Source organism: Cervus elaphus, chromosome 33 (genome assembly GCF_910594005.1).
Source record: "Cervus elaphus chromosome 33, mCerEla1.1, whole genome shotgun sequence".
In the NCBI taxonomy this organism is placed as follows: domain Eukaryota; kingdom Metazoa; phylum Chordata; class Mammalia; order Artiodactyla; family Cervidae; genus Cervus; species Cervus elaphus.
Genome location: NC_057847.1, coordinates 65,786,369 through 65,800,098, shown reverse-complemented (window position 1 = coordinate 65,800,098; position 13,730 = coordinate 65,786,369). Strand labels below are relative to the sequence as shown.

Sequence of the window (13,730 nt, the reverse complement as noted above, 5' to 3'; positions counted from 1 at the left end):
GCCCTCCCTGGGGGCAGAGTACTGGAGAGAGGGAGTGTGTGTGTGTGGTGGGCTGATTACAGAGTAATTCCTTGACAAGAAGAGGAAGGGGCTAGTCCTCTCGACTGGGAAATTCTCCCACCTTTCCTGACCTTGGACAATTGATGTTGGAATTTAAGAAGGGACTCAGAATCTCTGACATCATGACTGAAAGTGAGCTCCTTTTTCCTGAAGTTTCTTCCCTCATCAGCACATGATTATCATCAGGATTATCTGCTTATTTATAAGGTCACTTATAAAGTTTAAATCCTGGCTCTCTCAGGGGCTAACTCTTTGATTTTGGGAAAATTACTTAATCCTTCCACACTTTAGTTTCCTTTTTCCTAACCGGAGATAATGAAAGCTCCAATCATATAAGATCATTGTGAAGAGTGACGGCCCCTGGCAGTCAGTAATCATATGCTTCCCAGGTGGTGTTAGTAGTAAAGAACCCGCCTACCCGTGCAGGAGATGTACGAGACTTGGGTTCGATGCCTGATCGAACCCAGATCTTCCCAGATCTTCCCTGGGAAGATCTCCTGGAGGAGGACATGGCAACCCACTTCAGTATTCTCGCCTGGAGAATCCCATTGACAGAGGAGCCTGGCAGGCTACAGTCCATAGGGTTGCACAGAATCAGACATGAGTGAAGCCACTTAGCATGCAGGCCCGCATGCTTAATAACACTAAGTGATTATTAGTAACAATAAAGTTTACTAACTTTTAGGTTTTGCTACTATTACTAAAAAGTTTCTTTTTTAGTATGTGTGTGTCTTGGCCCTTCAACAAAATTGTACTTTACAGCCTCCCTAAGGGACTCTGTATTACCTTTAACATGCCATCATATCTGATGCCTTGCACATGGGATCTGTGATGAGGAAGAGTCGGAAGAGGGTGTACTTTGTTTCTGGGGATCGCTGATGTGACCTGGACAGGCACACTAGCAGGTACTTATCTCAGCTCTCATTCTCCATCTCTGACATGTTCTTCTGTGGCTGTGACATGGGGCCACACATTTTAGAATAGGAGACAGTCAGAGCAGCAGAGATCTCATTATGGCCCCAAATTCTCAGCAGGTATTGTGTTATGTACATGTCATATGCTATCTCATTTAATCCTCACCACAAGTCTCAGAAATAGAACAGAAATTTCATTCTTCTCATTTTCCAGATGGGGAACCTGAGGCACTGCTAAACTGAAGCTTTAAAATCTTGTCCAAGGTCACCCAGTCAATACAAGGTTCTGATGTCAGGCCCAGGTCCCAGCCACTATGCTATAGCTCTAAGTAAGCCCTTGACAATAAGCAGAACTCCTGGACATATACAGACTGCCAAGCATCCTCCTGAGAAGAGTTGTAATAGATAATTATTATTAATAAAATTCTTGTTTGCCTAAAGATGTATGTTGGTCTCCATTGCAACATTACCTTAATTATGTTGATTGAACTGACAAAGTACACTGCACTATTCAAAGTGTTTTTTTCCCATAGTGTATTTTAGATTACCACCTTGAAGCACTCATATGCTTTAACATCCTTATTATGTGAAATGCAATACAAAATCCACAATTTTAGTTTAAAAAAAGGAGAGACAGAGAATGAAGGTAAGAATTTCTTGGATTAAAATTTGCAACTTAAGAAATTCCTGATCTTAAGGCCATCTTTTATATTGGATGGCATTAGGGTCTTCAAGAATGTTTAAAGGTGACAGTACTTCACTGACATGCAATTCCAATCTAACTTGAGAATATTTACTTTTGATATAGACTCTCCTAGCTATACTTATAAATTTATACAGTAAACTAAAAGGCCAGTTATCCACAAAAGCCCATCAGTCATTGTTTTAAGACTAACATTTCTCATTATATATTTGACTCTTGTATTTTTCAAGCTATCTTTTTTTTTTTTTTTAATGTCAATGAGAGTTAAAAACCACACTGGTTAAAGTTTTGCAAAATAAGCACAAAGCTAACCCTAGCTAAAGAAAAAAAAGTACAGCCCATGAATTTTTAAAAGTTCATACATAATATATCATAAAAGTAAGATGAGTAATATGGGACATGGGCTTTAATAAAAAGCTCCTTGACCATTTCTCTGTGACTTTGATATATAATCAATACCCAAAAAAGGTATCTTGGGGACAAGGCAAGATTTATAATATTTTTGCTGAGAGTGACATTTTCTACTTACTCTATCAGCTGGGGGATATGATGCTGAATTGCAGAGAACACAAGAAAGCAAAGTATTTTTATCTACCTGACAATGCTTCAAGGATGCGTTTTATGGTTCACTTGTGACATCATATTTGATGGAGGAAAATAACCACCTGAACAAGTGTTCTGAAGGCGACAGGGAAACTCACATGCATTTCAACATCAGTTCGTGAGTGCGTCAGACTCTGGCTTCTTTCCACATCTGAGAGTAAATCCCCGGATGAAAGATCTAAGATGCGTGAGTGAAGTTTCTGGGTAAAAACAGGCAGAAACTTTGAACAGTGTTGATTTAATTGTTTGTTTCAAAATCCTGCCTCACACATGTAAATCTCAAAAGAGTTGACATTTCTAGATTAGATAACACATATCCTAACCCAAAAAAATGTTTATCTGAGTTTATTAGTGTTCTATATGTACACATGTGCAAATTACAGCTTATAAACAATAAGCACATTTTCACAGTCTGTCAATATGTGTTGGAAAATAAGTAGTCAGGAAAAAGAAATAGTAAGAAAAATGTGAATACCCCAATATACTTATTAGCCAGTATGAAAATTAACTTTTGATATTCACATTATGAAACACTCACCATGTTAACCTTATTATGTTGAGCAGTGGTTAAAATTTGAGCAAATAATTATAAAAATGACCTTATTTCTAAACAGCATTGATCTTGTGAAATCTTCCCTTGCACACATTTCAACTCAAAGTCATTAATGTCATCTGTTAGGAACAATTAATGTGAATAGAAAATAATTGCATCAGGGATCTGGGGACTTGGAGGGTTTCGTGCATTAATATTCACATGCTATTCGATTATATACTCAATTCTTTATTTCAGCTTTGCTTGGGTGGCCTCCTAAACCAGGGACATTTCACTATATTAATCTTTATCCTAATTACTAAGGCTTTTCTGTGGACATTAAATTTGATCTGTTTAATTGCAAATACAATAAAACTTGTGATTTATGTCTCATGTTTCTGCTAGGCTGATGACATTTTTAAAATGGTACTTGCAGCCTGGTTTGTCTTGGTTACAACTTTTGTGACTTCAGACACTAAAAAATCGAATTGAGTAAGTAAATAACGTGACTGAGATGGCTCCCTCACCTCTGAAAAGTTTTTCTATTCCTTTGTCTCCCAGGAAAGGCCTTGCTGCATGCTGATGTTGATCTGGGAAATGACTGATTCTCTGCCATTAATTCCTGTTAGGATCATCTTAGCGTGCAGGGGTTGCCAGACAGTCACGTTGTCCCAGCAGATCCATCATGTTGTCAGCAAGGATGTAAATGCCTCTAAAACGAGGCCTGTTTTACTCTGTTTCCCATCGGACTTTCTTCAGGTTGAACTCATGTGAAAGCCCTACGCACGTGGTTAGCTGGGAAGTGGTGTTCAGTTGCTAGTCATGTCCAACACTCGCGATCTCACAGATGGTAGCCGGCCAGTCAGTCTCCTTTGTTCACGGGATTTCTGAGGCAAGAATATTGGAATGGGCTGCCCCTTCCTTCTCCAGGAGATCTTCCTAACCCAGGGTTCAAACCCATTCTCCTGCATTACAGGTGGACTCTTTATTGCTGAGCTTGGTTGGTTAGTCACAACAAATTCTATTCAGCTCTCAGGATCAGCACGGTGGTAGGGCTGTGCTGCATCCAATTGCAAGAATAAAGGCTTTTATTTTTTATTTTTTCTACCACGGATCAGTTCTCCTTCTTATTAGTGGAGCCTCAAACCATTTACTTGAGACTTACACTTTTGCTTCTCTCAACCTGTGTTGTGGAGCTACTTTTACCAAAAATGAAATAAATAACTAGTTGTTCATTATTTTGAAAATGCTAGTTTCTCCAAGAAAGTTAAGACATAGGTAAGTAGAACCAGGACGTTTTTTCTGCACAATTTCTACAATACTTATCTCAAGCATTCTCTAGAGTATGAGCTGCCTGGGACCAAAGATCCTTTAAGACCCAAGACATGTTACAATGTGAATGCTCAGTAAGTAACTGACTGATGCTTCTTACAGCCCATAAAGAAAAAGCTGTCTATATTTTCTCCACCCAAATCTGGGTTTTAAGGACTGAGAGAGTGCCAAAAAAATGATAACATTCTAAGACTTAAGAACACATTTATCATTATGCAAAGAGTCCAAGAAGTTATGGGAAATGACATTCAACAAAAGAAATGATGATTTTGAGTGGTATATCATGTGATTTGGGGGAAGAGTCCTTGTAGATTAGATATTTGACTTCTTATTTGGTTAATGGTTATATTTCACTCCTTTTTACCAAATATATGATGCCATCGTTTTGCTTTCAGCATGAGTATGTGTATATATAAACTCATCGTCCTAAATGATGAAAAGTATTTTATTTTTATCCAAGTGGTCAGGTTTCCCAGGTGGCTCAGTAGTAAAGAATCCGCCTGCCAATGCAGGAGATGAAGGTTCGATTTCTGGGTTAGAAAGGTCCTCTGGAGGAGAAAATGGCAACCCACTCCAGTATACTTGCCTGTAAAATCCCATGGACAGAGGAGCCTGGCGGGCTGCAGTCCGTGGGGTCATGAAGGATTGGACTAAGCAACTGAGCACATATGCATCCAAATAGTCAGTTTTCTCCATTGAAATACATAGCGTCACGAGGGAGTGGGGAAAGATCCTAGAGCAAGGGGACTTGAGTTTTAGCCCGAAGGTACAGGTTTTACCAGATCTGGGGATGTAACTGAATCTCTTTGTCTCAGATTACTTGCCAGCCACAAAGGGATGGAAGAAGCTACTTAACCTCCCTCTCAGGTAGGGAAAGGTACTGGCATTGTCAGAAAGGATAATAAATAAGACAGCATGGTGAAATTTACAGTCTTATATTAATTAATTGTCATAACTGAGAGTTGGTAATTTCTTAAGTGTTAAAGTACAAATGAATCATTTACTGCTATAGTTTCCACATAAGTAGGGAAAATAAAAATTGACTTAGATGAAAATAAAATCTACTTCTGTGTTAAGGCTGTAGGTAAGAAAGGGATAGGTAAAGATCATCCTTTCACATACACACATTCTTCATGGTTAAATTACCACAAAAGCTCACCAGCCCACAGGTGTTATACTTATTATAATAAGAATTTTTATGAAAGGTTTATATTATATATATATATATATAATAAATCATCAAAGGAGGAGAGAGAATATCACTATTCAAACTGGGACTGTGATATTATCTGGCCTTAATTCAGATCTTAGGGAAAAGTAGGTAAAATGTACACATAGGGAACTCAAAGTCAGAAATACATATTTGCACACGTGTATATATATATAGGTTTTCAGCTTCATGGAGAAGAGGCTACTTCGTGTCACCATGCAGGAGGAGGGGTGCGGCTCAATCCACAGTCAGAGCGCAGGCTCACACCAGTGAAGAGACCAAGGTCAGCTTTGGGGACCTGGTAATGCCAGAGCAGCCAGGGTCAGAAATACATGCCGCGTTAATGACTTTTTGGTGGGTTACTCTGCCTTCAGTCAGTCAGCTGTATTTTCTATTTTACAGTTTTGAATCTGAAACTCAAGGCTGAGAAAGGCTGCACTCAAGGGCAGTCGTCCATTATCCGGTGGGATGGAGGTGGGGCGGCCCCTTCACGGTAGCAAGGCTGGCCCACAGCTCTCCGGCTAATGAAGGCAGCAGAGGCTGGGAATGATGTGCACGCGGCCTTTCAGAATGGGGCTGGAGGGCCACTTTGCCATTTTCTGTCTCTTCTCGCTCACTGAGCTGCAGCTCTGCAGATGCTGAGTGACGGCTTGTGGCATTTAACAGAATTCTACCTGTGGGTTTTTGCTCAATACTGAGATGATGTCTCAACTGGAATGCAATGATTGCTGAGGCCAGGGAAGCACTGAGTCCTTATTCAGTGCTACAAGGTGAGGTTAAAAAGTAGATTATCTGAGAAATGTGGGTAACATGGGAAAGCATGCAGGAAAAACCAAGCAAAACAGAGTGATGAGCGGCTTTTGTATGTACTGATGTACTCCCTGAAGATTGAAAAGCAACACATGACTTTTTTCTCACTTCAAGATGTCAGATGTAAGGAGGAACATACAAAACAGATCATTTAACCATTGTTCCCTTATCTTTATTCAGATTTGGTGAGACAATGAATCTGGTCCCATAATCATCCATATAATTATTCTCCCTTTCAACTAAGAAAACCAAATACCTGTAAAAAGGAAATTATGAGAGTGAATATGGTATATATCTGATTAATGGACTCTACCACCATGAGTAATTTAGGTTCAACAACGAAAGGTAGATGTGAATTTGTGTTTTTCATCTGATCTGCTTCTTCTCTTGATTTACTCAACCTTGGTAAATGCTCTAGTAGTGATAGCCTGAATTCTACCCTGTCCTGTTTTATATTCTCTAGAGTTCTTTCTCTCCTTGTGGAAAAGGTCTCTCAGTCAAAGGAGATGGCTCCTCTGCCCACAATTCTTGAATTCCTGTTTTATTTATGAAGTGAGGTCTGCTATTGCCAAATGATCCAGGGCTAAAGCTTCTTTACCGACTACATGTTCCTGAATTTCTATTATCTATTTCTAAAGCACTCTACCAACATTAGAAGGTATTTTTCTACTCTCCATAAAAATTTCATAGCAGGATATTTAGAGGAGGAGTAGAAGAATTTCTTGGGATTTGCTCAGTTGCCATTGGTATCTTTGGTCATTCAGCACCCTCTCCAAGAGACACAATACCAGCAGCTGCCCCTGGTCACTTCTTATCTCAGAGCTTCTGCGCACCCGCTCTTGCCCACTCCCTTGTGGAACACTGCTGCTCCTACCGTCTTGTGAGTTGGCTGCTTATTTGTACTTGGCCTTGAGTCAGGCTTCCCCGATGGCTCAGTGGTAAAGAATCTACCTGCAGTGCAGGAGACTCAAGTTTGATCCCTGAGTTGGGAAGATCCCCTGGAGGAGGGCATGGCAATTCACTCTAGTATTCTTGCCTAGAAAATCCCATGGACATAGGAGCCTGGTCCATACAGTTGCTAAGAGTCAGACATGACCGAAGCGACTGAGTATGCAAGAATGCTCCCTCACAGATTTATTTGTTGTAGGAAAAGTGGAACACTAGAGGACAGCCATGTCTCAAGTATTGAGTGAGCCCCTGGGACAGCTGCCAAGTGAGGGTCCTTGGCTTCACACAGGAAAGAATTCAAGAACGAGTCACAGTAAAGTGAAATCAGGTTTATTTAGAGAGAGATATATTCCAAAAACAGAGTGTGGGCTGTCTCAGAAGATGAGAGATTGCACCAAAATATAGGGTGGTTAGTTTTCACGGGCTGGGTAATTTCACAGGTGAAAGAGTGGGAGGCTTATTACAACTATTTGGGAAAGGAGTGGAATTTCCAAGAATTGGGGTGTTATCCACTTTTTGGTTTATATGGTCAGCCTCAGAACTGTCCCAGGTCTCATGTACATCATGAGAAATGCTGGGCTGGATGAAGCACAAGCTGGAATCAAGATTGCTGGGAGAAATATCAATAACCTCAGATATGCAGATGACACCACCCTTACAGCAGAAAGAGAAGAACTAAAGATCCTCTTGATGAAAGTGAGAGAGGAGAGTGAAAAAGTTGACTTAAAACTCAACATTCAGAAAACTAAGATCATGGCATCCAGTCCCATGACCTCATGGCAAATAGATGTGGAAATAATGGAAATAGTGGCTGACTTTATTTTTGGGGCTCCAAAGTCACTGCAGGTGGTGACTGCAGCCATGAAATTAAAGGACGCTTGCTCCATGGAAGAAAAGTTATGACCAACCAAGACAATGTATTAAAAAGCAGAGACATTGCTTTGCCAACAAAGGTCTATCGAGTCAAGGCTATGATTTTTCCAGTAGTCATGTGTGGATGTGAGAGTTGGACTATAAAGAAAGCTGAACGCTGAAGAATTGATGCTTTTGAACTGTGGTGTTGCAGAAGACTCTTGAGAGTTCCTTTGACTGCAAGAAGATTCAACCAGGCCATCCTAAAGGAAATCAGTCCTGAATATTCATTGGAAGGACTGATGCTGAAGCTGAAACTCCAATACTTTGGCCACCTGATGTGAAGAACTGACTCACTGGAAAAGACCCTGATGCTGGGAAAGATCGAAGACGGGAGGAGAAGGGGATGACAGAGGATAAGGTGGTTGGATGGCATCACCGACTCGATGGACATGAATCTGAATAAGCTCCAGGAGCTGGTGATGGACAGGAAAGCCTGGCATACTGCAGTCCATGGCGTTGCAAAGAGCTGGACATGACTGAGTGATAGAACTGAACTGAACTGAATGGTCTACTAGAGCCTAATGAGCCTGATGAGGCTCAAGGTCTACTAGAAGTAAAATCTTCCACCATCTTGGGCCTAGCAGGTTCTGTTTTGCTATTGTTTGTTTATTTATTTATTTGCTCTGTGTTTTTTTTTTTTTAAATCATATCCTGTTTTTAATGGTTGTGTCATTCTTTTGATGGCTGTACCCTGCCACCTTCCTTCCTGTCTCATAGTGGCCTGAATCTTAGGCTGATTTCTTAGACGAAGAACTTACTGCTTCTTCAGCTGTAGCTTTGTTTTCAAATTGTCCTGCTTCCACCTTGGAGAGCTGATCTCGGCTCACAACTTCCAGAAAGCTTCCTAGAGCCCCATTCCTGCTCCTTCAACTCAGCCCTAGGCTGGTCCCAGGTGGTGTGTTTCATCTCCTTTAATCTCAACACAAGGGAAGCAAGTTTGGAGTGTGTAATTATGAAATCTTCTGAGCATCTTCGGATTTTGCCAATTCCATAGTTTTCCTGTGATGAAAGTTAAACTTTTCTGGCTATCCACTCTTACAAGGGTGGAAAACATGTGTGGTGGATTTGGTATATGTTTAAGAGACTTGTTCTAAATATGGCTTGAATTAGACATCACCAAGTGAAAAGCCTTGTTATTCTGTTGAGTAATAAAGTGATTTTCACACATATGCACAAGGCTCTGAAAGGAAGTTCAAGGAAATCTCCTAAAAAGATTTGAATCCTGATAAAGATAACTTTTCTTTGGAAGCTTTAATCACCAAATGACCATTCAAAAACCCCATGTTTTATCTTGCTCACACACTAGATTTACATTTTTACTTATATTTTGCCACACTCAGAAATGTGATTTTTCATCAACTCTTCCAAATCCCATCAAGAGATATTGTGGCAGACCCTTCGTTCACATTTCAGAGGTTTCATTCCATTCCATTAAGAATTTATCATAAAACTGAATATTATATAACTGTGTATTACATAACTGAGTATTATATGGTCCATTCTTAGATTCACAAAAATTTGAGCCTAGGACAAATGCTTTTGGATAAAAGCTAATGTTTAATTACTTATGTCGTTATTTCCATTTGGGGATACAAAGATAAAACATTGTAACTATCTGCATTCGGTCATCCTGCCAATGCCAGAGCATGCCTTTTGAATATTCTCTTAGAGGTCCTTTAAAAAATATGTCCATCAAAATTTGATCTCACTTCAGAGTCTAAAATTTTTATAGCTATTTGTTTTTAGCCATCTACAACAGTCCTTGCTGCAATTATTATTTTCCATGACAACTTTCAGATTTTCCTCGCATAACCATTTTTCTGTGCCCTGAGTGCATTCTGTTTCACTCTGGATGGTGCTTCTGCAAATGACATGGTTCTACATCCTCTTTTCTACTTCTCTGGGATCCAAGGTTATAAAATGTTTTGAAACAATTATTCCTCAGCTATACTCAAAACCATCTTCAAGGGTCCTTGCTACCATGACAACCTAATTACCCAGTGGATGCCTTAGGAAGCATTTGGTTTGGTGACTAGGAAGTTTATTTGGGGCTTCTGCAGCTTAGACTGATGACTAGAGTGTCTCAAATCTGTCCTGTTCTGAAATCCCATGAAGAGTGCCCTGAGCTCCTGCTGGGAGAGGACCAATGAGACATGGATTAGGATGTAAACAGCAAACCTTGCCCTCAGGAGTCTCCACTCTAATTAGTCTAATTAGTCCAACAAGAAGCATTTACGAAGCATCTACTATGTGAAAGTCCTAACTACGAACCATGAACAGACTCAAAGAAGCTCATTAGTGTAATCCATAATGTGAATGAAGAGCCTGGACACAGAGATGACGGAAAAAAACACAGAAGCATTTTAAGGCAGGACATACAAGAGAGACGCAGGAAGAGTAAGAGAGAGGCAGGGGGGAGGTGAGAGTAGGGGTCAGGGTGGCAACACGGTTAAATATGTGCTGTTGCGCTGTGGGCTGTGTTCAGTTGCTGGAGTGCATCCCAACTCTGTGCAACCCCAGGGACTGCAGCCCACCAGGCTCCTCTGTCTGTGGAATTTTCTAGGCAAGAATACTAGACCCAGGGATCTAACCCACATCTCCTGTGTCTCCTGCATTGGCTGCTGGATTCTTTATCATTAGCACCACCTGGGAAGCCCTATAAATAAGATAATATTCTGTGCAAAAATGGTTTAGGCAACAAGGGCTAAGGTCTCCCTGTCAAGCTCCCAAATCGCTTGGTCTCTTTACACAAAACAAGCAAGAAGGAATCAGAAGTATTTAACATGTATGTTAAATATGTAACATACATATGTATGTTAAGTATGTAACAGCCAAGTGACAGACACTGGGAAACAGGATGCAGGGTGAGTGAGGGGATCACTGCACTCAGACCTCGGAAGAGCCAGTTCCTAACAGTGGTCCACACCTGCCTCCCAACCCTAAAACTCTCTGAAGCTTCACTTTTGTCTTTTTCTGTGACTCCGATCTGAGAGAGGAAGTGATTCAGCACAGTCTGAGCCTATTCTGGGATCTAAGAAATACAGAAGTGCCTTGGAATTTCCATTTTTGTCACTAATTACTTTAACAGGTACTTTAATAAGTGCTTTGCAATTGCCCCTGCTGCTTTGTAAAATTATCTACACTGCATTTTACATTTTTAATCAAGCTTTATTTTTAAAACATCTCCTGGATTTCTGAAGCTTTTTGACTTTTACATGTGGGGGGAAAATTTTTTCCTCTGATTTCACAGAACTAAAGGGATTAGGGAGAAAAACAACTTGACCTTCTATTTTTGCCAGACTTAATAGAAACTGCACTGATGGTCACTAGAGTCCAATACTCTGCTTCTTAAGAAGAAACAATTCATCTCCTCCCTGTGACGGAAAGGGACACTGAGTGAAGTTCCTTCCCGGATCTTATCTCATGAATCCTCACTCTGCTGTACAGAAGAAGGTAAGCTCTTAATTTTTAAGGATGAAGAACTCAAACAACCAAAGCTAAGGACGGTATCCAGCGTCACAAGGATATACTCCAGTAAGCAGCAGAAGCAGGATTCTCTCCCAGGTCTGCCTTACTATTGAGCTCAAACTCTACCCCATTCTGTTCACTTATCCCCTCCAGGAAGGAAACAGCCTCATAGGTCTCTTCTGCAAGATGAGTTGCTTCAGTTCAGTTCAGTTCAGTTGCTCAGTCATGTCTGACTCTTTGCGACCCCATGGACTGCAGCACACCAGGCTTCCCTGTCCATCACCAACTCCTGGAATTTACTCAAACTGGTCATGAGTTACTTACTTTTGTCTAAATTCTAAGCCCGTAATTTATGCTCTTCCCATTAAGTGAATTCTGTTGTCCTGGGAATTTTCTTGCCAAGATCTATTCTCAGAGGCAGATAATAACTAAAATAGAAGTATCCATAACAACAACAATAACAATAGCTGTGACAACTGATTGAGCTTTTTTTTTTTAGCAGTAAGTATCTATTTTCACACATATTATCATTGTAAATCCTTATTGCAATTCCCAGTAAAGACTATAATTATCCCCATTTACAGGTGAAGAAATGGTGGTTCAGAGCTAAAATTATTTTCTAAGTTCATATACATCATACTTAAATCCTATGTAGTTTGACTGCAGAGTTCAGATTCTTAATTCTACAATTAAATCTGGTTAATGATAGTTCCGTGGAAACAACTTATTAAAATAACTATTTAAATTAATTAGACAAGACAATTACACAGAATTAAAAAAACAGAAATAACTCTATGTACAATGTCACATCTTCACTTACTATACTGAAACATTATTCATTTATTCAAAAATGTACTTTCCTTATGATTTAATATTATTTATATTTATATTTAATGTTATTATTGATAATGTTTTTGGTATTGGTGATGTTTCCTTCTTAGGTCTCTATGTTCTTTTCAGGAAAATACAATGTGTATATAAATATTTGGAGCTAATTAAAAAGTAAAACTAAGGTAAAAATAGCAAGGATTTATAGAGTGCTCGCTACATGTCTTGCTAAGGCAAAAAAAAAAAAGTCAAGATGCTACTTTTTCCTTATTTAATCCTAAGATCATCTAACAAGGGAGAATCTATGAGTTCTGCTTTTCAGATGAATAAAAGGAGGAACAACAGGAGTTAAAGAACAGATCAGGCCAGGGATCTGAACCCGGAAAGAGACTTCCGGGTCCCTCATGATGTCTTTTGCTACTACATTCTCTTATTCAGGGTACAATCATAAACAAACACAGTCTCTGCCAACAGGGTGCTTGTAGGACGAGCCCTGCACCCTTAGGGTCACGTGCCATGGGAACCTCAGCAAAGGGCTCTAGGAGGGCTCTTCCCAGGAAGAAATAGCTGAGTTGGATTTTATGAACAAGAAATGATGACTCAGGGGAAGAAGCCAAGAAATAAAAAAAGGGACTTTTGGGCAACACCTACACAAAAGGTCCAGAGATGAGACAGAGTAACATATTCCTGCATTCAACTCAGCAAGACCACAGGCAAACTCGAGGGGGAGCACGGTGAGAGGGACGTCTCAGTAACAAGGCACCTGTGCAAGTCACACAGGGTGAGCAAGTAGTGGAGCCGGGATTTGAACCCGTCACTCTCTACAAAATACATGCTTTCTCTCCTCTTCCTTTGCCCACCACACATTTTTCCCTAATGCTGAACATGGCTGTCGGCCTCCATGACCCTTGTCCATGTAAACAAGGCCTGGAAGAAGACACTAGAAGGGTCCAGAGGAAATGTGGACACAGAAGACACATACAGCTTCTAGCCTTCTCATCAAGCTTCTTCCTAAAAGGGCTACCAAGGAGTTCCATCCAGGATCCTCGCTCATACTGCATGCTAGGGCTGTCCTGAGAGCTGCCTGTGCTCCAGAGACCTCTAGTCACTAACCTGAAGACCTAGAGTGACTCCTCCTATGATGCCAAAATAGTCCATGCATCATCCAGGCTGCCAGCAGGAAACCAGACCTGGGCCCTGCTCCATTCTTGCAACCACTATGAGGAGATATTAACATCAAACGATTATTGCTTGACCATAGAAGAGACTCTTCTAAAAAAGGAAAATGTCTTGTCAGTGTTTGGAAGAACCAAAAAAAAAAAAAAAAAAGCCAATCATGCGGAATTATTTATCAGATGGGTGCCGCCTTACATTATTAAAGGAAAGATGAGAACAAATGAAATGCAG

The 13,730-nt window shown here is 40.3% G+C and overlaps 1 protein-coding gene across 3 annotated transcripts in view; it reads right to left on the bottom strand.

Annotated features, from left to right (window-relative positions):
- Window positions 1–13,730, bottom strand: part of NCKAP5 (NCK associated protein 5) — a 1,015,164-nt gene that overhangs the window by 144,986 nt on the left and 856,448 nt on the right. For all 3 annotated transcript variants that reach the window (XM_043894066.1, XM_043894065.1, XM_043894067.1), the window contains one exon: window positions 2,379–2,480. In XM_043894066.1, coding sequence (XP_043750001.1) covers window positions 2,379–2,480 — 102 coding nt within the window. The remainder of the gene's footprint in view (window positions 1–2,378; window positions 2,481–13,730) is intronic.